At 47.0% G+C, this 23,718-nt stretch overlaps 1 protein-coding gene across 1 annotated transcript in view; it reads right to left on the bottom strand.

Moving 5' to 3' along the window:
• Positions 1-23,718, bottom strand: part of LOC106570400 (CUB and sushi domain-containing protein 3) — a 738,870-nt gene that overhangs the window by 86,603 nt on the left and 628,549 nt on the right. Inside the window, exons 57-59 of the mRNA XM_082961236.1 lie at positions 23,252-23,425; positions 2,318-2,500; positions 5-181 (exon numbers count right to left, since the gene is read on the bottom strand). Coding sequence (XP_082817362.1) covers positions 5-181; positions 2,318-2,500; positions 23,252-23,425 — 534 coding nt within the window. The remainder of the gene's footprint in view (positions 1-4; positions 182-2,317; positions 2,501-23,251; positions 23,426-23,718) is intronic.

Raw genomic sequence — 23,718 nt, 5'->3', positions numbered from 1 at the left:
TTACTGGTACAGTTGGGGGCAGTGCCAGACCAGGTGGCATTGGCCAGACACTGACGTGTGGTGGAGCCGGTCAGCAGGTAGCCGTCCATACAGGAGTAGGTGACCGAGTGAGAGTAGGTGGTGCCGTCCAGCCTGTACACACGGCCGTTACTGGGGCTCCCTGGGTTCCCACACTGCACCGCTGGAGAGAGAGATGCAGATAGAGTTTGATTGAATGATTGGGTTTATGTGATAATTCAAAATACATATGAAGTTGTACCATCACATTGTGCACTGTACATATATTACAATATATACTGTATATTGGTTAGATTTGAGCATCTATGGTATGGAATCATCTCTGATAAAGACTGCAAAATGTTTTTGGCGATGTAAATGCACTTTAAATAAAGTTTGAATTCATATGGACTGATACTGTATGTCAATGCTAAGTACAGTATTTGTTCCTGCCATGAAATAATCACTGCCCCTTTCCCCTTTCCCTACTTCAAACCCCATAGCATCCACTCAGTCTAACCAAATAACAGTCATTTCCCTGGAAATACGTACTTCAAAGCTGTTGACAAAAGAGTTGAGAGAAACGACTAGCATCTAGGTAAGAGTGGAATGGTAGGGCAGCCATTGTTGGAGGGATCCTCGTGGATATGACTTATGCAATGTCCAGAGTGGGATTTCAAGAGTTATGGAAGGAGGCTTACGGAAATCAACAAGCAATTTACCATGATTGTGTCCCTGAAACATTTGACCATGTTTCCATATGTGAGGTACTTAGTGAGAATATAAAATAAATCCACATCGCCACTGTCAAAGAAACGTCATTAAGTCATGAGTTAGGGGTTGTGCACTACTATTGAGGGAATACGGGTGGCATTGAGGGAGGGTTGGGCTGAGTGAAATGTGAAATATCAGTCTTTCACAGAGAAAGGGACGTATAACAGACTCCATGATGGATTTCAAATGGAATAAGTATAAATACAAGCTGAGAAGGGCTGATAGAGAAAAATGAGAGAGACAATGAGAGAGAGAGAGAGAGAGAGAGAGAGAGAGAGAGCAAGAGAGAGGCAGAGAAAGAGATACAAATAGAGAGAGAAAGCACGAGAGCGAGAGAAAGAGAGAGAAAGAAAGAGATAGAACAAGAAAGCTACATTCAGATAGAGAAAGAGAAAAGGGAGCGAGAGAGAGAGAGCGTGCAATGGAGAAAGAGAGAGGTACCCAGTCAGCCTTGTGGAGGAACTGTCTGGCAGGGCCCTCAGGGGCTGAGAAGTTAACAATCTGTAAATCTATTTAACTGCAGAGCTGTAGTGGCTCAGAGGGAAAATGGAGGACAAGCCGTCGTTTCGAGATGACACTAACGCTATCCTGTCACGTTGGAGAGGAGATGAATATGGTGGTTCAGAGGAGCCTGAGGAGAAAGGCGGGTTCTCCTCTGCAGACAGAGAGAGAGACACACACAAAGCATTTGAGGTTGTCTCTGGGTGCCTGACTGCCACGTTTCTCAGTCGTTCGGTAAGTAGAGACACGTTTGAGTACACCTCTTCAATTAAATCTCAGTCCAAGCTCCCTGTTGCCAATTCCCACCTTTCAGAAATGATTCCTGCACAACGGAGGGGAGTGTTTCTAAAGCAGTGTTTTCACACAGTGGGAGGTCGGAGGGAGCAGAGGAAGAGAGGAAAAGGGGAAGAGAAAGCCTCACCATTAGTACTGGCTTGGTGCTGGCAAGCAGGATGTTGTAAAGCGGTGTGGAGGGCTGTCCCAAATGGAACCCCTATTACCTAAATAGTGTACTTCTTTTGACTGGATTCCTGTGGGTTGTGCACCATATAGGGAGTAGGGTGCTATTTGGGATGCAGATGAGGTTTGGGGAGCAGAGCAGAGTGGACAGTTGACTAGCTACATGCTTCTCTCAGCAAACAAGGAGGGAGGTAATGTTCCTGTGTGCTCCTGGTGTGATGGCTTGCCCCGTCTCATCTTATTCAGGGTGTAATGTGATGGTAGCAATAGGAGCTCCTGCAGCGAGAGGTGGCTCCAGCAGGCTATAGTGCTGTTGTGGTGTTGAGATGTCGTGGGACACAGACCGCTACACTGCCACATTCAATTAGCTCTAGGCTGGAGGTGCACAGCCGGAGATGACTGGAGGTGGAAGAGGCTGGAGAGGGGGTGATCAAGCACAGCACAGTGTGTTGCTGGGTTTTCTAACTCTCAGAGATACGTTGGCTGGAAAGGGAATGGTACAGCCACATGTTGGACTCAAAAGACCATAGAGGTTGGGGGATGGAAAGTGTGTGTGTGTGTGATAGGTGTGTGTGTGTTGTCTCACGTTTGCAGAAGGGCTGTGTTCCAGACCAGGTGCCGTTGGGAAAGCACATCCTCTCAGCAGAACCAATCAGCTCATAACCCTCAGAGCAGCTGAACTGGACTTTACTGCGGATCCTGAAGTCACTCTCCTCCCTGCTGCCCTGTGACGGGGTGCCTGGGTCCCCACACGTCCCCTGGGAGTCACCTGCGCAAGCACACGCGCACGCACGCACGCACGCACGCACGCACGCACGCACGCACGCACGCACGCACGCACACACACACACACACACACACACACACACACACACAGGGAAAAGTAAAAAGATAGAAAGAGTTAAACTTCTGGTGTTTTGTTTACAATCACATGTTCCAAAGGCCATGGAAACAAACCACAACCCTTTTTGTCATTCAAACCAGCGAAGGCACCCGACTCCACTCTGTCCCTTCTGCCCTTTCCCTTTCCCTTCCCTCTGACCCTTCTGCCCTTCCCCTTCCCTCTGTCCCTTCTGCCCTTTCCCCTTCCCTTCCCTCTGTCCCTTCTGCCCTTTTCCTTCCCTTCCCTCTGTCCCTTCTGCCCTTTCCCTTTCCCTTCCCTCTGTCCCTTCTGCCCTTTCCCTTCCCTTCCCTCTGTCCCTTCTGCCCTTTCCCTTTCCCTTCCCTCTGTCCCTTCTGCCCTTTCCCTTCCCTCTGTCCCTTCTGCCCTTCCCCTTTCCCTTCCCTCTGTCCCTTCTGCCCTTCCCCTTTCCATTCCCTCTGTCCCTTTCCCTTTCCCTTCCCTCTGTCCCTTCTGCCCTTCCCCTTTCCCTTCCCTCTGTCCCTTCTGCCCTTTCCCTTCCCTCTGTCCCTTCTGCCCTTCCCCTTTCCCTTCCCTCTGTCCCTTCTGCCCTTCCCCTTTCCATTCCCTCTGTCCCTTTCCCTTTCCCTTCCCTCTGTCCCTTCTGCCCTTCCCCTTTCCATTCCCTCTGTCCCTTCTGCCCTTTCCCTTCCCTCTGTCCCTTCTGCCCTTCCCCTTCCCTTCCCTCTGTCCCTTCTGCCCTTTCCCTTCCCTTCCCTCTGTCCCTTCTGCCCTTTCCCTTCCCTCTGTCCCTTCTGCCCTTTCCCTTCCCTCTGTCCCTTCTGCCCTTCCCCTTTCCCTTCCCTCTGTCCCTTCTGCCCTTTCCCTTCCCTCTGTCCCTTCTGCCCTTCCCCATCCCTCTGACCCTTCTGCCCTTTCCCTTTCCATTCCCTCTGTCCCTTCTGCCCTTCCCTTTCCCTTCCCTCTGTCCCTTCTGCCCTTTCCCTTCCCTCTGTCCCTTCTGCCCTTCCCCTTCCCTCTGTCCCTTCTGCCCTTCCCCATCCCTCTGACCCTTCTGCCCTTTCCCTTTCCATTCCCTCTGTCCCTTCTGCCCTTCCCTTTCCCTTCCCTCTGTCCCTTCTGCCCTTTCCCTTCCCTCTGTCCCTTCTGCCATTTCCTTCCCCTTCCCTCTGACCCTTCTGCCCTTTCCCTTTCCATTCCCTCTGTCCCTTCTGCCCTTCCCATTTCCCTTCCCTCTGTCCCTTCTGCCCTTTCCCTTCCCTTCCCTCTGTCCCTTCTGCCCTTTCCCTTCCCCTTCCCTCTGTCCCTTCTGCCATTTCCCTTCCCTTCCCTCTGTCCCTTCTGCCCTTTCCCTTCCCCTTCCCTCTGTCCCTTCTGCCCTTCCCCTTTCCCTTCCCTCTGTCCCTTCTGCCATTTCCCTTCCCTTCCCTCTGTCCCTTCTGCCATTTCCCTTCCTTCCCTCTGTCCCTTCTGCCCTTTCCCTTCCCCTTCCCTCTGTCCCTTCTGCCCTTCCCCTTTCCCTTCCCTCTGTCCCTTCTGCCATTTCCCTTCCCTCTGTCCCTTCTGCCCTTTCTCTTCCCTCTGTCCCTTCTACCCTTTCCCTTCCCTCTGTCCCTTCTGCCATTTCCCTTCCCCTTCCCTCTGTCCCTTCTGCCCCTTCCCTTCCCCTTCCCTCTGTCCCTTCTGCCCTTTCCCTTCCCTTCCCTCTGTCCCTTCTGCCCTTTCCATTCCCTCTGTCCCTTCTGCCCTTTCCCTTTCCCTTCCCTCTGTCTCTTCTGCCCTTTCCCTTCCCTCTGTCCCTTCTGCCATTTCCCTTCCCCTTCCCTCTGTCCCTTCTGCCATTTCCCTTCCCTCTGTCCCTTCTACCCTTTCCCTTCCCCTTCCCTCTGTCCCTTCTGCCCTTCCCTTTCCATTCCCTCTGTCCCTTCTGCCCTTTCCCTTCCCTCTGTCCCTTCTGCCCTTCCCCTTTCCATTCCCTCTGTCCCTTCTGCCCTTTCCCTTCCCTCTGTCCCTTCTACCCTTTCCCTTCCCTCTGTCCCTTCTGCCCTTTCCCTTTCCATTCCCTCTGTCCCTTCTGCCCTTTCCCTTTCCCTTTCCTCTGTCCCTTCTGCCCTTCCCCTTTCCATTCCCTCTGTCCCTTCTGCCCTTAGCCGTTCCCTTCCCTCTGTCCCTTCTTCCCTTTCCCTTCCCTCTGTCCCTTCTGCCCTTTCCCTTTCCCTTCCCTCTGTCCCTTCTGCCCTGTCCCACCCTTCACTCTGTCCCTTCTGCCGTTTCCCTTTCCATTCCCTCTGTCCCTTCTGCCCTTTCCCTTTCCCTTCCCTCTGTCCCTTCTGCCCTTTTCCTTTCCTTTCCCTCTGTCCCTTCTGCCCTTTCCCTTTCCCTTTCCTCTGTCCCTTCTGCCCTTTCCCTTCCCTCTGTCCCTTCTGCCCTTTCCCTTTCCCTTCCCTCTGTCCCTTCTGCCATTTCCCTTCCCCTTCCCTCTGTCCCTTCTGCCCTTCCCCTTTCCCTTCCCTCTGTCCCTTCTGCTCTTTCCCTTCCCTCTGTCCCTTCTGCCCTTTCCCTTCCCTTCCCTCTGTCCCTTCTGCCCTTTCCCTTCCCCTTCCCTCTGTCCCTTCTGCCCTTTCCCTTTCCCTTCCCTCTGTCCCTTCTGCCCTTTCCCTTCCCTTCCCTCTGTCCCTTCTGCCCTTTCCCTTCCCCTTCCCTCTGTCCCTTCTGCCCTTCCCCTTTCCCTTTCCCTTCCCTCTGTCCCTTCTGCCCTTTCCCTTCCCTTCCCTCTGTCCCTTCTGCCCTTTCCCTTCCCCTTCCCTCTGTCCCTTCTGCCCTTTCCCTTCCCTTCCCTCTGTCCCTTTCCCTTTCCCTTCCCTCTGTCCCTTCTGCCCTTTCCCTTCCCTTCCCTCTGTCCCTTCTGCCCTTTCCCTTCCCCTTCCCTCTGTCCCTTCTGCCCTTTCCCTTCCCTTCCCTCTGTCCCTTCTGCCCTTTCCCTTCCCTTCCCTCTGTCCCTTCTGCCCTTTCCCTTTCCCTTCCCTCTGTCCCTTCTGCCCTTTCCCTTCCCTTCCCTCTGTCCCTTCTGCCCTTTCCCTTCCCCTTCCCTCTGTCCCTTCTGCCCTTTCCCTTCCCTCTGTCATATCTGCCCTTTTCCTTTCCCTTCCCTCTGTCCCTTCTGCCCTTTCCCTTCCCTTCCCTCTGTCCCTTCTGCCCTTTCTCTTCCCTCTGTCCCTTCTGCCCTTTCCCTTCCAATCCCTCTGTCCCTTCTGCCCTTCCCCTTCCCTTCCCTCTGTCCCTTCTGCCCTTTCCCTTCCCCTTCCCTCTGTCCCTTCTGCCCTTTCCCTTCCCCTTCCCTCTGTCCCTTCTGCCCTTTCCCTTCCCTCTGTCATATCTGCCCTTTTCCTTTCCCTTCCCTCTGTCCCTTCTGCCCTTTCCCTTCCCTTCCCTCTGTCCCTTCTGCCCTTTCTCTTCCCTCTGTCCCTTCTGCCCTTTCCCTTCCATTCCCTCTGTCCCTTCTGCCCTTCCCTTTCCCTTCCCTCTGTCCCTTCTGCCATTTCCCTTCCCCTTCCCTCTGTCCCTTCTGCCCTTCCCCTTTCCCTTCCCTCTGTCCCTTCTGCCCTTTCCCTTCCCTTCCCTCTGTCCCTTCTGCCATTTCCCTTCCCCTTCCCTCTGTCCCTTCTGCCCTTCTGCCCTTTCCCTTCCCTCTGTCCCTTCTGCCCTTTCCCTTCCCTCTGTCCCTTCTGCTCTTTCCCTTTCCCTTCCCTCTGTCCCTTCTGCCCTTTCCCCTTCCCTTCCCCCTGTCCCTTCTGCCCTTTCCCTTCCCTCTGTCCCTTCTGCCCTTTCCTCTGTCCCTTCTGCCCTTTCCCTTTCCCTTCCATCTGTCCCTTCTGCCCTTCCCTTCCCTCTGTCCCTTCTGCCCTTTCCTTTCCTCTGTCCCTTCTGCCCTTTCCCTTCCCTCTGTCCCTTCTGCCCTTCCCTTCCCTCTGTCCCTTCTGCCCTTCCCTTCCCTCTGTCCCTTCTTCCCTTTCCTTTCCCTCTGTCCCTTCTGCCCTTTCCCTTCCCTCTGTCCCTTCTGCCCTTTCCCTTTCCCTTCCCTCTGTCCTTCGCTGTATTTATTCTGGGTGTAAACTCACAGAAAACCGCCGATAGACACTGATTCCCCTCTCACACCTATTCCCCTCTCACATAATTCCTCTCACACCGATTCCTCTCTCACACCATTTCCCCTCTCACACCGATTCCCCTCTCACATGATTCCTCTCATACCGATTCCTCTCTCACACCAATTCCTCTCTCACACCGATTCCCCTCTCACACCGATTCCCCTCTCACATGATTCCTCTGACACCGATTCCCCTCTCACACCGATTCCCTTCTCAAGGGAAATTAATATTCCTGACTGATTCAGGAAGCTGCCCTACATCCCCTCCCCCTCTGTCGACATACAGTGAATTCAGAAAGTATTCAGACCCCTTGACTTTTTCCACATTTTGTTAAGTTACAGCCTTATTCTAATATTGGTTAAATAGTTTTTTTCCCGTCAATCTACACACATTACTTCATAATAACAAAGCAAAAACAGGTTTTTAGATTTTTTTGAAATGTATAAAAAAAAAAAAAATATCACAATTACATAAGTACTCAGACCCTTTACTCAGTACTTTGCTGAAGCACCTTTGGCAGCGATTACTGCCTCTAGTTGTCACGACTTCCGCCGAAGTCGGCTCCTCTCCTTGGTCGGGCAGCGTTCGGCGATCGACGTCACTGGATTTCTAGCCATCGCCGCTCCATTTTTCTATTATCCATTTGTCTTGTCTTGTTTCCATACACACCTGGTTATCATTTCCCCAATCAATCTACTTGTATTTAACCCTCTGTTTCCCATCATGTTTTGTGTGTAATTGTTTCATGTTTTTCATGGTGTTTGATTTACGCGCTTTACTTTGGTTATGTTCCGTGGTTTTGAGCGCAATTTTATTTATGTAGTGCTCTCGTATTTTGGAACTATAATAAAGTGCGCTTGGTTACATTTCGCTTATCTCCTTCTTGGGTATGACACCACAAGCTTGGCACACCTGTATTTAGGGAGTTTCTCCAATTCTTCTCTGCAGATCCTCTCAACCTCTGTCAGGTTGGATAGGGAGTGTCGTTGCACAGCTATTTTCAGGTCTCTCCAGAGATGTTCGATTGGGTTCAAGTCTGCACTATGGCTGGGCCCCTCAAGGATATTCCTGCGTTGTCTTGGCTGTGTGCTTAGGGTCGTTGGTGAACCTTAACCCCAGTCTGAGGTCCTGAGCGCTCTGGAGCAGGTTTTCATGAAGGATCTCGCTGTACTTTGCGCCATTCATCTTTCCATCGATCCTGACTAGTCTCCCAGTCCATGATGCTGAAAAACATGCTGCCACCACCATGCTTCACCGTAGGGATGGTACCAGGTTTCCTCCAGACGTGATAGTTGGCATTCAGGCCAAAGAGTTCAATCTTGGTTTCATCAGACCAGATAATCTTGTGTCTTGGCCACTTGGCCACTCTACCAAGAAGGCCTGATTGATGGATTGCTGCAGAGATGGTTATCCTTCTGGAAGGTTCTCCCATCTCCACAGAGGAACTCTGGAGCTTTGTCAGAGTGACCATAGGGTTCTTGGTCACCTCCCTTACCAAGGCCCTTCTCCCCCGGTTGCTCAGTTTGGCTGGCAGGCCAGCTCAAGGAAGAGTCTTGGTGGTTCCAAACTTCTTTTTTAAGAATGATGGAGGCCATTGTGTTCTTGGGACCTTCAATGCTGCAGAAATGTTTTGGTACCCATCCCCAGATCTGTGCCTCAACACAATGCTGTGTCGGAGCACTACGGACAATTCCTTCAACCTCATGGCTTGGTTTTTGCTCTGACATACACTGTCAACTGTGGGATCTTATATAGACAGGTGTGTGCCTTTCCAAATCATGTCCAATCAATTGAATTTTCAACAAGTGTTCTCCAATCAAGTTGTAGAAATATCTTAAGGATGATCAATGGAACCATGATGCACCTGAGCTCCATTTCGAGTCTCATAGCAAAGGGTCTGAATACTTATGTAAATAAGGTATTTCTGTTTTTAATAAATTAGCAAAAATGTCTAAAAACCTGTTTTCCCTTTGTCATTACGGAGTATTGTGTGTAGATTGATGAGGATTTTATTTATTTAATCCATGTTAGAATAAGGCTGTAATGTAACAAAATGTGGAAAAAGTGAAGGGGTCTGAATACTTTCCAAATGCACCACAGCTCCTAGCCATATTCTGAATCCCAAATAGCACCCTATTCCCTATGTAGTGCACTACTTTTGACCGGGGCTCATAGGGTTCCGGTCAAATTTAGTGCACTACATAGGGAATAGGGTGCCATTTGAGATGGATCACAGAGACAGACACAGACAAACACAGAAGTCAACACTGCTGATGTGGAAATGACCACCTGAAAGTAATGGAGGCCATACAACCAGGATCTAGGAGATAGGGGACTGTGTGTGTGTGCTAGTTTGTGTGTGTGTGTTCGTGTGTTCGTGTGTGTGTGTGTGTGTGTGAGTATGGCCAAGACAGTAATCCGAGCTGTTAGAGGAGACTGGGCGACAATACAGGACTGTCCACTCCAAACACTCATTCAGACAAAATGGTATCTCTGTCAAATGGCTCAAGTACATTGAGATACTTATGTCTCATCAGTAACATATAAATCTGTCTCTGATGCAACACAAAATATTGGAAAGTCAAGGGTTGAGAGAACTTAGACAAAGTGCAATTGGTATCCATATGAGATTAACAACAAATTGTTATAAAAAATGAAGTACAAGTCAGAAAAATATTCGTAAAAAAGAATATATCCATCCATAAAAATATTTATGATATCTATTCTTGTCTTATCCAGACAAATACCCAATGTTTCTACCCTGTTTGCATAACCAAAGCATCCCAGTGTGGACCTCATTGTTCGTTCCATAAATAAGTAATCATTTATTAACAATGTTAGCTACTTTAGTACACTTGACTCATCCCCTTGGTCAAATCTAATGTAGCAGCAGACTGACTGTGATCCCAGGCTTGAGTGCAGCTGACACACACACACACACACACACACACACACACACACACACACACACACACACACACACACACACACACACACACACACACACACACACACACACACACACACACACACACACACAGAGCTAGGTACTGTAGGCAATAGGCAGTATTCAGACAGGCAGGCGGTAGTGTCCCTGGCAGTGGCAGCCCAGGGGACAGACCGAAGTGTCGGCTATTAAAGAGTTGCAGGCCTGTTTGCTTTACATACTAATACGCCAGCAGGCCACTTTCACAGCTTAGCGAAAATCCTTCCCACCGATGCCCCCGTATCCCTCCACCACCCAGTTCTCAGGAATGAACTACTTTACCGCTCAGTGCCGTGGAGGGTTATGTTATACACTGGGATGTTAATATTATATAGACCTACCTAGTGTTATACAGTATACCTCCTTGCAGTGGACACGTATGACCGTGTAAGCTGAAGTCATATGACTAAGCTGCAATTGAAAGGGCATTGTTGTGTTGTAGCTCCACACATACCTAGCGTATATATCCCTGCCCTAGTCCCTATAGACATGTACAGTATGACTGTGAAAGCTGAAGTGATGTAGGTATAAGCCACACTTGAAAGGGCCTTGTGCGTCTTGGTTATAAATGTTCATCTGGGGGTACTATGGAGTAACAGAGATGTGCAAGCCTTTAAAACACACACACACACACACACACACACACACACACACACACACACACACACACACACACACACACACACACACACACACACACACACACACACACACACACACACACACACACACACACAATGTACTGTAGCAGGACATGGGGGGGGGCACAAATAGTGTACACTTTATAAGGGGATAGATGTAGCTTTACAGGCATAATATATGTCATAAGGTACAGTCTGCTGGAGACACATGCTACTGATGCATCCTTTTTACTGCCCTTATTTCAGTGGGACTGAATACAGCCCTCGGGACAGATATGATAGGATATGACACTGTGTGGTGGCTTCAAGGTAAGGTGTGTGAGAGTCTTGATTGGTGTGTGTTTGTGTGGGCTTGTGTTTGCCAAGTTTTTGTGTGTACAAATGTGTATGTGTATTTGTGGACATGTCTGCTTGAATGTCATTTTTACTTTCTGTTTGAGTGAGAACCCGTGTGTGTGTGTGTGTGTGTGTGTGTGTGTGTGTGTGTGTGTGTGTGTGTGTGTGTGTGTGTGTGTGTGTGTGTGTGTGTGTGTGTGTGTGTGTGTGTGTGTGTGTGTGTGTGTGTGTGTGTGTGTGTGTGTGGGGTGTATGTGTGTGCCACTACAGAACTGTATGTGTATGTAGCTGCTGGGCGTATGCATGTGTGCCATGCTCCATTTCCTCCGTTATCCCCCTGGCAGCGAGCGACTCTGGCTGGCTGGCTGGCTGAGGTGGGGGTGGGGGACGGGTTCAGGTTCCCAGGAGTGTGCTCCGTCAGGGAGAATGTGCTGACCAAGCTAGGCTGGGCTGAGGCTCCAAGGACAAGGGGAGGGTATTGCTGTATTAGCTGTTCCAGCAGGGCTGTGGTACTCATCTACAAAGGCAGCGCCGAGACCCACCTAACCACCAGACACAGAGATGGAGATGGACAGGGTAGGGAGAGGGAGCAATAGACAGTAGAGGGAGAGGAGGGAGAGGGGGGGAGAGAGAGAAGGAGAAAGGGAGAGACGGATAGAGATGGAGAGAGGGAGAAGGAGAGGGCTGGCTGTCACACACAGTGATACACAGCATCAGCTCTAGACAGCGAGCAGAGACAAACACAACACAGGCCTTCAACCGACCACTGGGGAGAAAAAAGGAATATACAGTATGTGCCATTTGGGTAGACACTTTTATCCAAAGTCCATCATTATTTTTTGTATGGGTCGTCCTGGGAATTGAACAGAGAACCCTGGTGTTGTATGTGCTATGCTCTACCAACTGAGCCATACACAAACAGGATAGAGGGAGGTGAAAAAGGGAATAGGTGAGGTAAAAGTAATCTCCCTGGTGTTATGTCACAAAAGAGTCTGTGACATTGTATTCTTCACAGAACTTCCTCGGTGATCTCTAATCTCAAACAGGGCACTTCTTCTGTAGTCTCTTCATAAGAAGCTAGCTCTATGCCACCAGTACAGACAAAGGGGGAATTAAATACTCTCTAGAATGCATTGGTCTCTCAAAATAACTATGTTCTTTATTCTAAAAGAAAGCTTGGTCAGCCAAAAGGGGAAAAGACAGAGCCTCCCTTTCACATGATAGCATACAGTGCCTTCGGAAAGTATTCAGACCCCTTGACTTTTTCCACAGTTTGTTCCGTTACAACCTTATTCTAAAATGGATTAAATTGTTTTCTACACACAATACCCCATAATCAGTGCTTCATTTGAGCCGGATCGTGCAGGAACAGGATCCGGAACCTCTCATATTTGAATTTGTTTGTTCCGGCACCTATTTTCCCGGATCCGGTACCTCTCGCGGCATAATTTATTCATTGTTTCACTGTTCGCACTGTAGACATTCTAATAAAAGCGATCGGCGTTAAATCAAGTTGCCTCCTCGTTATTTCTCCCTCCCCCCAGGAAGACCATCATGTAAAAGCACAGTGATAATTCTGTGTAATCATCCTATCCTGCCACACTGATTCCAGACCTGCTCTCTTATTTGTACATAGAGGGATTTTTGGGGGGCCGGTGGGGTAAGTAACTGATATTGACACAGGTCTTGGTAGTGGTGTTCAGCTAGAGAAGAGGTCCCTATGTAATCACATTACGTAGCCTAGGCTAGTTGTCTCCCTACTGAATTTGAATTGTGGGAAAGACAAATAAAAAATGGATAAGAAAAGGCAATCGAGTTTGATGAAATTTTTCATGTCCAAAAATCCAGAGAAAGATGGTGAATGGAACCCCAGAACGAGCCAGAGAACCGTCAGTGCCGGAGGAGAGGAGTGAGGGGTAAACTGTTCCTGATGGCGATGCTAATCCTGCCAGTTCAGCATCACCACCGGCACCTCCACTAGCTAGTAGGCCTGCTAGTGAGTCAGACTCAGAGGGAGACAGGGAGCTGGTGGGGCAGTGCATCCACCAACTAAGATGCTCGGAGCAGGTGCAATTTGCAGTTTAAGAAGGAGCAAACGTAGAACCCCTAGCTTGTCACACAGAATTAAAAGTTGTGTGGTACAACATGCAAAAAGGATAGGAGCTTGGGTCTTGAAACCACTGGAGGGATTCAACTAGCAAAAGAGTGGGTGGGATGTACAGTAAATTAACATCCTATGCCTCAGACATAAAAAAACAACAACAAAGAGCACTCACAAAAAAGGTTTTTGAACATGCCCAAACCAAGGTGCATTTGGTGGCAGCAAGCATTTACATTTACATTTACATTTAAGTCATTTAGCAGACGCTCTTATCCAAGGCTAAAGAGGACACCCAGGTTATAGTTCACACTCAAAATGAAAAAAATAGACACAACAGCCAGAGTCTTCAGAACAGCCTTAGAAGGGGACTAAATGTCACAGCCACAGGCCCGCTCATGACTTTGAGCAAGAAATCGACTTTCATGAGTTAAATGGACTTGACATAGGGAGAGCTGTTGTGGAAGGTTTTGAAAACTAATGTAGAATTTTTTTTTCTTTACAAGCTTGTTCTGTACTGTGATCGTAATCTGAATATGTCCTTCATATTATCACATAGGCAGGAGACCTATATATTCTTGTATGTGTGTTCTGCTGTAGTCTACATTGATCTATCTTATTTGAAGTTAAATTCCGATATTGTGATATTTGTTCTACTGCTACATTGACGTCTTGAAAAGTACATGAAATTCAGGTATTGTAAACCCCACAACTGAGTATGTGTGCATATGCATATGGCGGGTGTTCTGCAGTGTCATCTAAATATAATAGAAAGAAATTCAGACTTGTGTAATATCAGAAATTCGAACTTGTGTAAGCCCGGCAGCTATACTCAAGTATATGGGCATACTGCATTGATATCTAAAATGCTTTGAATTAATCAGTACCTTGGAGAGTGCTGTCCATTTCAGCACCATAGACAGTAGCCTAATTGGCTGTTTACTTTGCCTGCTGCGCTGCCACGTTGTGTTTCACACTTTTTTTCTCAATGTGTTTCGGTACCTCAGAGCCCACCGGACCCCCCTTGCCCACTATGTGTTCCAGGACCTCTACAAATTAAGCACTACCCATAATGACAAAGTTTTTAGAAATGTTTGCAAATATATGCAACATTTAAAACTGAAATATAACATTTACATAAGTATTCAGACCCTTTACTCAGTACTTTGTTGAAGCACCTTTGGCAGCAATTACAGCCTTGAGTCTTCTTGGGTATGATGCTACAAGCTTGGCACACCTGCATTTGGGGAGTTTCTCCCATTCTTCTCTGCAGATCCTCTCAAGCTCTGTCAGGTTGGATGGGAGCGTCGCTGCACAGCTATTTTCAGGTCTCTCCAGAGATGTTCGATCGGGTTCAAGTACGGGCTATGGCTGGGCCCCTCAAGGATATTCAGAGACCTGTCCTGAAGCCCCTTCTGTGTTGTCTTGGCTGTGTGCTTAGGGTCGTTGATCCTTTGCCCCAGTGTGAGGTCCTGAATGCTCTGGAAGAGGTTTTCATCAAGGATCTCTCCCTCGATCCTGACTAGTCTCCCAGTCCCTGCCGCTGAAAAATATCCCCACAGCATGATGCTGCCACTACCATGCTTCACCGTAGGGATGGTGCCAGCTAACCTGCAGATGTGACGCTTGGTATTCAGGCCAAAGAGTTCAATCTTGGTTTCATCAGACCAGAGAATCTTGTTTCTCATGGTCCGAGAGTCCTTTTGGTGCCTTTTACTGAGGAGTGGCTTCTGTCTGGCCACTCTACCATAAAGGCCTGATTGGTAGAGTGCTGCATGGTTGTCCTTGTGGAAGGTTCTCCCATTTCTACAGAAGAACTCTGGAGCTCTGTCAGAGTGACCATTGGGTTCTTGGTCACCTCTCTGACCAAGTCCCTTCTCCCCCAATTGCTCAGATTGGCCGGGCGGCCAGCTCTAGGAAGAGTCTTGGTAGTTTCAAACTTCTTCCATTTAAGAATGATGGAGGCTATTGTGTTCTTGGGGCCCTTCAATGAAGGGAATGCAGAAATGTTTTGGTACCCTTCCCCAGATCTGTGCCTCGACACACTCCTGTCTCGGAGCTCTACTGACAATTCCTTCAACCTCATGGCATGGTTTTTGCTCTGACATGCACAGACATAGAATACCTCACAATCAAATTCCCGACTGTATTACCTCCAAAGAGAATTCTCTTCGGATATAGTCACAGCCATGTATATACCCCCTCAAGACGATACCACGACGGCCCTCAAAGAACTTCACTGGACGTTATGCAAACTGGAAACCACATATCCTGAGGCCGCATTTATTGTGGCTTAGAATTTTAACAAAGCAAATTTGAGGAAAACACTACCGAAGTTCTATCAACACATTGACTATAGTACTCATGATGCTAAAACACTCGACCACTGCTACTCCAACTTCCGGGGTGCCTACAAGGCCCTCCCTCGTCCTCCCTTCGGCAAATCTGATCACGACTCCATTTTGCTCCTCCCTTCCTATAGGCAGAAACTCAAACAGGAAGTACCCATGCTGAGGACTATTCAACACAATAAAGTCTCAATAAAATCTCAAAATACCCCAAAAATATATTTAAAAACAATGTATGCAAGTGCAATGATTTGTTAATTTAATTTTGCCAAAATAATGTAAATCCAACTTAAAGCTGCAATATGTAACTTTTTGGGTGACCCGACCAAATTCACATAGTGTGTTAAAGATCTGCCATTCTCATTGAAAGCAAGTCTAAGAAGCAGTAGATCTGTTCTATGTGCGCTATTCCCATGCTTCCCGGTCTTAAGTTTCGTTTTTACTTTACTTTCGGTTTTGTACATTGGCTTCAAACAGCTGATAAAATAATATTTTTGGTTATGGAAAATATATATATATATATATAAATGTATATATTGCCTCCACTGGGGGTAGTGCACTGTGACTTATTTCCTCCACTGGGGGTAGTGCACTGTGACTTATTTCCTCCACTGGGGGTAGTGCACTGTGACTTATTTTCTCCACTGGGGGTAGTGCACTGTGACTTATTTCCTCCACTGGGGGTAGTGCACTGTGACTTATTTCCTCCACTGGGGGTAGTGCACTGTGACTTATTTCCTCCACTGGGGGGTAGTGCACTGTGACTTATTTCCTCCACTGGGGGTAGTGCACTGTGACTTATTTCCTCCACTGGGGGTAGTGCACTGTGACTTATTTCCTCCACTGGGGGTAGTGCACTGTGACTTATTTCCTCCACTGGGGGTAGTGCACTGTGACTTATTTCCTCCACTGGGGGTAGTGCACTGTGACTTATTTTCTCCACTGGGGGTAGTGCACTGTGACTTATTTCCTCTACTGGGGAGGAAGATGGGCCAGTGCACTGGTGCACTTTACCCTGGCCCGTCTATGGAGGGGAGCAGTCACATCGGTTTCTCAGGCCACTTGGACACTATAGAAGCACACACACATCCTCATTTGATCTAAAGCTTTTCCCTAAAGAAGGCTTCTGTTTTCAGTTTTTATTTAAACATTTTTTTTTTTATTAGTAAGGCTTCTTTTGCTGGGGCTTAAGATCCTGCTTCTCACTGGACAGCAAAGCAAACTAAGGGTCTCTGATTCAGAGAAATCATAATGCTTCAGTAATGAGAACAATGGAAGGAGAGAGAGAGACAAAAAGGGAGAAAGAGACAGGGAGGTGACGGAGGAGAAAGAGAGGGAGAGAAAGAGAGAGAGAACAATATTCCCATTTGCAACTCATGGCTTTCCATTTCTCTGTCCCTGGCTGTGTCTTTTTCTGGGTCAGGTCTCTCAGAAGTGAACAGGCACCATACACTGTCCAGGGGGATGGGGAGGAGCTGGTGTCTGCATTTTTATTTTATGGGTCATGGACACTTAATGAAGGTTTAATGGATGAACAGAGACCTAGAGCAGGTGAGGCTTTGTGTGTGTGTGTGTGTGTGTGTGTGTGTGTGTGTGTGTGTGTGTGTGTGTGTGTGTGCATGAAGGTGCTCTCTGTGCATCACTAGGTCTGCAGGACCTAGGAATCAGAGAGAGACTTGTAGTTGAGAGATAGAGACCGGACAGGAGAGGAGGAGAGGAGCCACATGGGAGTAGAGGGGGCGGAGGAGAGCACTGGAAATAGGGCAGGACTGATTAGCCTAAAGAAGAGAGGAGCTTGGAGGGAAACACAAAGTGTTTCAGACCACCCCTCAACGAGCACACCCCACACCCCAAGTGATTAGCAAGCACCATCTGTGTTGAAAACGACTTGTGCCCAAAACAGAGAAACCCCCAAACACAGACAGACACGTCATTTTAGCCTAATTTAGAAGACTGAACACATGCAAAACTCAAGTCATCATCATACTGCAAATAAAACAGCTAATTGTTATTAAGTATACTCATAACGTCATGACATATAAATGCTGATACTTCATAAAGGGCTTTACAGATTCATGTATTTATGTTTATCTGATAGTCAGTTTCCCCAAAGAGACACTCACACAAAGTAAATTAAGCATTAAGATAAATAGTGCATCATGTCCAAATCATCCGAAAGTATCTAAAATTGATTGTGAAGCTCAACAAAGACTCTTATAGATGTTTTGAACATGATGTGCGAAAAATTGCAATATCGGTCCCATGACTTTGAATGGGATTTGTGCCACAAATGCTAAATCGTTAGCATGTGGGAAAAAAACAGGGAATTAAACTAAAGCATGGATTGCTGTCATACCTTGTCCATAGACTGCTTAAAGGGAAAGGAAACCAATGTCATTTTGTAATTATGGGTAAACTATCCCTTTAAGAGAGCTGTTGAGCGAGGGAGAAGTAAGGGAATAAATCTACTCTGAAATCAAAATCAAATCAAATTTATTGGTTGCGTATACAGACTTGCAGATGTTATCGCAGGTGTAGTGAAATGCTTGTGTTTCTAGCTCCAAATGTGCAGTACTATCTAACAATACAATAACCAAAAGAAATATCAGAATGAGCAATATCAGAACGAGCAATGTCAGTCAGGAATATATATAGAGGACCAGTCAAATGTTTGGACACACCTACTCATTCAAGGGTTTTTCTTTTTTTTTTCTTCTATTTTCTACATTGTAGAATAATGGTGAACACATCAAAACTATGAAATAACGCATATTGAATCATGTAGTCAGAGGCAGATTTAGGTATAGGCGACATGGGCAGCCAGGGCGGCATCATGCCGGGGGCGGCACGGGGCGCCCGCACCAAAACATTCGAATGGCGACATTTGTGCGATCGGCTTTCTATCGCTCATTTGCACGTCACGTCAGTGATATCATGTCACCATGTGGGACTGTGGGTCAATTAACCTTGTCGGAGTAGGAGCCCTGATTCCAGTTTGTCAGTTAGCAGGCTACTGCCTGGAAATGTCTCCCACTCAGAAGTACAAGATGGTGAGGGAGGCGGGGGTAGGTAGATCTCATGTCTCCCCACTGGAAGTCCAAGGTAGGGGGAGCGGGGGAATCTATCAAATAGCGCACCTCTAACTTTGTACAGTACTAATGCAATTAGTCAAATCAGTCACACTACGAAATGCTACCAAATAAACCACAATTCATTTATAATACTGTGAATATATAGTTTCACAGAAATATTGTTGCATTTTGTGTGAAATCGTTAAGAATAATACAAAACCAAGGGCACTGATGGGGTGGTTCGCCCAGGGAGCCATACAAGCTAGAACTGCCACTGCATGTAGTAACCAAAAAAGTGTTAAACAAATCAAAATATTCTGCTCAAAAAAATAAAGGGAACACTTAAACAACACATCCTAGATCTGAATGAAAGAAATAATCTTATTAACTACTGTTTTCTTTACATAGTTGAATGTGCTGACAACAAAATCACACAAAAATAATCAATGGAAATCCAATTTATCAACCCATGGAGATCTGGATTTGGAGTCACACTCAAAATTAAAGTGGAAAACCACACTACAGGCTGATCCAACTTTGATGTAATGTCCTTAAAACAAGTCAAAATGAGGCTCAGTAGTGTGTGTGGCCTTCACGTGCCTGTATGACCTCCTTACAACGCCTGGGCATGCTCCTGATGAGGTGGCGGATGGTCTCCTGAGGGATCTCCTCCCAGACCTGGACTAAAGCATCCGCCAACTCCTGGACAGTCTGTGGTGTAACGTGGCGTTGGTGGATGGAGCGAGACATGATGTCCCAGATGTTCTCAATTGGATTCAGGTCTGGGGAACGGGTGGGCCAGTCCATAGCATCAATGCCTTCCTCTTGCAGGAACTGCTGACACACTCCAGCCACATGAGGTCTAGCATTGTCTTGCATTAGGAGGAACCCAGGGCCAACCGCACCAGCATATGGTCTCACAAGGGGTCTGAGGATCTCATCTTGGTACCTAATGGCAGTCAGGCTACCTCTGGTGAGCACATGGAGGGCTGTGCGGCCCCCCAAAGAAATGCCACCCCACACCATAACTGACCCACCACCAAACCGGTCATGCTGGAGGATGTTGCAGGCAGCAGAACGTTCTCCACGGCGTCTCCAGACTCTGTCACGTCTGTCACATGTGCTCAGTGTGAACCTGCTTCATCTGTGAAGAGCACAGGGCGCCAGTGGCGAATTTGCCAATCTTGGTGTTCTCTGGCAAATGCCAAACGTCCTGCACGGTGTTGGGCTGTAAGCACAACCCCCACCTGTGGACGTCGGGCCCTCATACTACCCTCATGGAGTCTGTTTCTAAACGTTTGAGCAGACACATGCACATTTGTGGCCAAACCAGATGGGATGGCGTATCGCTGCAGAATGCTGTGGTAGCCATGCTGATTAAGTGTGCCTTGAATTCTAAATAAATTACTGACAGTGTCACCAGCAAAGCACCTCCACACCATCACACCTCCTCCTCCATGCTTCACGGTGGGAACCATTCATGCAGAGATCATCTGTTCACCTACTCTGCATCTCACAAAGACACGGCGGTTGGAACCAGAAATCTCACATTTTGACTCATCAGACCAAAGGACGTATTTCCACCGATCTAATGTCCATTGCTCATGTTCCTTGGTTCAAGCAAGTCTCTTCTTCTTATTGGTGTCCTTTAGTAGTGGTTACTTTGCAGAAATTCGACCATGAAGGCTTGATCCATGCATTCTCCATGAACAGTTGATGTTGAGATGTGTCTGTTACTCAAACTCTGTGAAGTATTTATTTGGGCTGCAATTTCTGAGGCTGGTAACTATAATGAACATATCCTCTGCAGCAGAGGTAACTCTGGGTCTTCCTTTCCTGTGGCGGTCCTCATGGGAGCCAGTTTCATCATAGTGCTTGATGGTTTTTGCGACTGTACTTGAAGAAACGTTCCAAATTCTTGACATTTTCCTGATTGACTGACCTTCATGTCTTAAAGTATTGATGGACTGTCGTTTCTCTTTGATTATTTAAGTTGTTCTTGCAAAAATATGGACTTGGTCTTCCACCAAATAGGTCTATATTCTGTATACCACCCCGACCTTGTCATAACACAACTGATTGGCTCAAACGCATTAAGAAGGAAAGAAATTCCACAAATGAAATTTTAACAAGACACACCTGTTAATTGAAATGCATTCCAAGTGACTACCTCATGGAACTGGTAGAGAAAATGCCAAGAGTGTGCAAAGCTGTCATCAAGACAAAGGGTGGCTACTTTGAAGAATTTCAAATATAAAATATATTTTGATTTGTTTAACACTTTTTTGGTTACTACATGATTCCATATGTGTTATTTCACAGTTTTGATGTATTCACTACTATTCCACAATGTAGAAAATGTTTCAAGAGCTGAAATAAAAGATCTCAGAAATTTTCCATATGCATAAAAAGCTTATTTCTCTCAAATTTTGTGCACAAATTTGTTTACATCCCTGTTAGTGAGTATTTTATCATTCGGAGGGCGTATGTCTGAGGAGTATTTCTGTCTGTAATAAAGCCCTTTTCTGTGAAAAACTCATTCTAATTGGCTGGGCCTGGCGCCCCAGTGGTGGGGCCTATGCCCTCCCAGGCCCACCCATGGCTGCGCTCCTGCCCAGTCATGTGTAATCCATAGAATCTTTGAAATTGTTGAATGTTGCGTTTAGATTTTGTTCAGTATATATATATATATATATATAAATGTATAGACATTACGGACAGTATATGAATAGAAAAGTTATCTCTGTCTATCTCCTACCCATACGTTCACATCACTCTCAGTTAGAAGAGGTGAGACTGTCTGCTTGTGTTCTTATATCTCACAGCAGCATAGGCAGCTTTAGGTCCACTGCGCACACAGCTGAACTCTTCACACTACTCAATAACAGGGTTAGCTAGGGGAGGTTTACACACTGTTAAACCCTTCACACTACTCAATAACAGGGTTAAATAGGGGAGGTTTACACACTGTTAAACCCTTCACACTACTCAATAACAGGGTTAGCTAGGGGAGGTTTACACACTGTTAAACCCTTCACACTACTCAATAACAGGGTTAAATAGGGGAGGTTTACACACTGTTAAACCCTTCACACTACTCAATAACAGGGTTAAATAGGGGAGGTTTACACACTGTTAAACCCTTCACACTACTCAATAACAGGGTTAGCTAGGGGAGGTTTACACACTGTTAAACCCTTCACACTACTCAATAACAGGGTTAGCTAGGGGAGGTTTACACACTGTCAAACCCTTCACACTACTCAATAACAGGGTTAAATAGGGGAGGTTTACACACTGTTAAACACTTCACACTACTCAATAACAGGGTTAGCTAGGGGAGGTTTACACACTGTTAAACCCTTCACACTACTCAATAACAGGGTTAGCTAGGAGAGGTTTACACACTGTTAAACCCTTCACACTACTCAATAACAGGGTTAGGTAGGGGAGGTTTACACACTGTTAAACCCTTCACACTACTCAATAACAGGGTTATAGATTGATGGAAGAGACCTACTACAGGGAAATATATCTGTGATGTTGGATTCAAAACTCTTTTTGACTTCTTCACTCAATAACCATCTTCTGTATTGAAGGTAAATACCTGTCTCTCTTTTCTCTTTCAACTGTCTCAAACGTTGTATCTTGGCCAATGACTCACTTTGGGGAATAATCAACCAGACAAGAAAGAGAAAGAAAGAAGGTGAGAGAGCACGAGAGAGACAGGACGAGAGAACTAGCGATGCTCCCAGGGGAGATGAGGGTGAGATGATTCCTTTGCAATCTGCCGTAGGGAAAAGCAGATGGCATATCATCTCAATAAAAGAGGGACAGCAAACTAACCAGTAGTTCCCACAGATCAATTACCTGTCCAAAGACCGCTCTGCCTGCATCCCAAATGGTATCTTATTCCCTACATAGGGCACTACTTTTGACCAATGGGTTTCTGATTAAAAGTAGTGCTCGACACAGTAAATAGGCTGTCATTTGGGATGCAAGTCCAACAAGAGAAGAAATAAAGAGGCCCTCATTATCCAGGGAATGACATCCTTCTACGGCTGAAAAAAAATAACTTTAGCTGCAAATGTATTTCCCCACCATACCCCATCCTGATGGGGTTGGTGCAATCTTTAATTAAATGGAGCCATATAACGATTTCCCTGCACATTGCGCCACATCATAATGTATCTATTTAGCTACAGTACTTTACATATTGAGTGGAAGAATAGGAAGAAGAAGAGGAGGAAGGAGAAAGAAGCTATTTCTTGGGCGGTAGGAATGCGTGGTAACTTTGTCTGTGTGTGTGAGAGAGAGAGAGAGAGAGGGGGGAGGGAGGGAGGGGAGGGAGGGAGGGGGAGGGACAGAGGGAGAGGGGGAGAAAAAGAGCAGAGGAAGAGGTACAAAGGGCATAGAGAATAAGGAAAGGAGACAGAGAGAGAGAGCGAGAGAGAAAGAGAGAGCGAGAGTGAGAAAGCGAGAGATGGACATTGTGTTGTGAAGAAAGGACAGTTGTGGCTATTCTAGCTCGCTGTGGTTGTGTTGACGTCAGGGCTCCAGGCACAACACCCACGCTAGGGTGAAGAGGGTGAACTCTCTTGCCCACATGTTAGTCAATGCCTCTCGTTTCTTCTATTCTGCTGGAACCAATGTGTTGCTCCACCACCTCTTTTAAATCCTCCTCCACTATTATGAGCTATCTTTATACTTCTTCAGTTATTATTTACAAGTCCTCGATATGACCTTCTCTCTCTTTGTCTCTGTCCGATTATAGCTTTTGCCATGTACGTATGCGTGTATAAAAAAGGTATTATCAAAAAAAAGGACAAAAACTGATAAATGAAGATATGATCATTTGAGCTTCGTCAACGTGACAAAGCTGACCAGAAAATCCAAGCCTTGAAATCGTCATATGGTGCACAACATAAAGTTGACTAAGTCATTTTTACCTTGGACAACCTGTGTCCCAAACACACAGACACAGCCACCCCCCACACACTCACAACCCCCCCTGTATGTAAAGGACTTACCTGAGCAAAAGGGCATGGGTGCGCTCCAGTGGCCGTTGAGCTGGCAGGTGCGCGCCGACTCGCCCTTCAGCTGGCGCCCCCCTATGCATGTGTAGCGAACCGTAGAGCCGAAGGTGAATTTATCCCCGTTCAGCTGGCCGTTGGGAGGGGACCCGGGGTGACCACAGTCCACCACTGGAGGAGAGAGACACACACAAGATGGATGCTGTCAGCTCAGAGTGCTGACAGGGCTAATGTAGTGGAAGGTACTGTCGTCACTCTCTAGAGGATTGAGGCCACACACTGTGTCTGTGTCCCAAATGGCACCCTATTCACTATACAGTGCACTACTTTTGACCAGGGCCTATAGGGTAGTGCACTATATAAGGAATAGGGTTCCATTTCAGACACAGCCTGTATGTAAGCAATAAAGATAGCTAGAACAAGATGTAAACTATAGTTCGAACACTGTTCTAGTCTACTTCTCC

The sequence above is a fragment of the Salmo salar genome, chromosome 14, assembly GCF_965601325.2.
Source record: "Salmo salar chromosome 14, fSalSal1, whole genome shotgun sequence".
Taxonomy (NCBI): Eukaryota; Metazoa; Chordata; class Actinopteri; order Salmoniformes; family Salmonidae; genus Salmo; species Salmo salar.
The sequence above is the reverse complement of the archived record's forward strand: the minus strand, read 5'-3'. Positions and strand labels throughout refer to the sequence as shown.